Consider the following 1,148-nt stretch of genomic DNA (forward strand, 5'->3'; position numbering starts at 1 on the left):
CATTTATGACTTTTCTACATTAGAGAATTTCTTTTTTTCTTCTTGAACATAATGTGAAATTATTCTAAAGAATTCTGAGTTTTTTTCTCAAAAAGTCATGACTTCTCAAGCCCAGAGAATTTCCTTGTTTTTTTTTTAAACATTTCTGAAATTTATACAACCATGAAAAAACTATTAAAAAACTTTGTACACTTGAGGTTAGGTTTGAAACCTTTTATAACCTGTTAAAACCAGATACATAAAAAAAGAGTCACTATAGTAAAGGAAATCCCTCTGCTGGGTGTTTTTAACCTTACTCTACCTTCATCTCTCATGTTCATGTCTATCTTCGGTCCAGCATTCCTCTCTCTGAAGGAAATTCCCTCTAGATGGCGCTGCAGACTTTCTTGAATGACATCATACAGAGGCTGCTCCTTCATACACATACAAACAAATGATTTTTGGCCTGTGAATGTATCCATTGTGTGCAGCAGCAGCATAAGAAGCTCTGAGTTAAGAACAGAGCTGTGTATTCAGGCAGGAGTGATGGACAAGATGAGATGTGTTGTGGAGCAGGGTCAAATCTCACATTAACTGTGTTTCCATCAAGGCTTTTTGATGCGCATTTAGAAGTGTCGCATTAAAAATGCAAAAAAAAGTCAGATGGAAACAGCAAAATTCTAAAAAAAAACTCCTCAATTCGCTAAAAAGTTTTTACGCTCACTTGAGGTGGTTTTTGGATGATTCACAAGGTAGTTAATGCYCAAAACGGGAGATGGAAACACGTTTGCTGAATAAATTCTGACGTAGCGCATATTTACCTCACGTGACATTCAGCTGTTTCCACTTTCCTGCCTCGTCCCGGATGTTATCACAAACGCACGAAAACATTGAGTTTATTTCCTTATGTCTCCTCGCAGTGTTAAATATAGCCTGTACTAGCTGAATAGATAGAATAATTACAACTTGCTCAATAGCAAGGCATTCACGAAAAAATCGCTCCYTTGTCCCGAGATGATTAGCCTCTGCTAGTTAGCAAGTTTCACTTCCTGTTTACTACCGCAAAGCTTGTCGCTGATGTCTGACGTAATCACGTGTTGCGTAACCTCGTCTGACGTAATCACACGTTGCGTAGCCTCGTCTGACGTAATCACACGTTGCGTAGCCTC

At 38.6% G+C, this 1,148-nt stretch overlaps 1 protein-coding gene across 1 annotated transcript in view; it reads right to left on the reverse strand.

The window, feature by feature from the left end:
- Window positions 1-1,148, reverse strand: part of LOC106523907 (glycogen debranching enzyme) — a gene marked incomplete at its 5' end in the record, with an annotated part of 57,066 nt that overhangs the window by 14,121 nt on the left and 41,797 nt on the right. The window contains 1 exon segment of the mRNA XM_014017485.1: window positions 302-413. Within this exon segment, the coding sequence (XP_013872939.1) occupies window positions 302-413 (112 nt within the window).

The sequence above is a fragment of the Austrofundulus limnaeus genome, unplaced genomic scaffold (assembly GCF_001266775.1).
Source record: "Austrofundulus limnaeus strain Quisiro unplaced genomic scaffold, Austrofundulus_limnaeus-1.0 Scaffold169, whole genome shotgun sequence".
Taxonomy (NCBI): domain Eukaryota; kingdom Metazoa; phylum Chordata; class Actinopteri; order Cyprinodontiformes; family Rivulidae; genus Austrofundulus; species Austrofundulus limnaeus.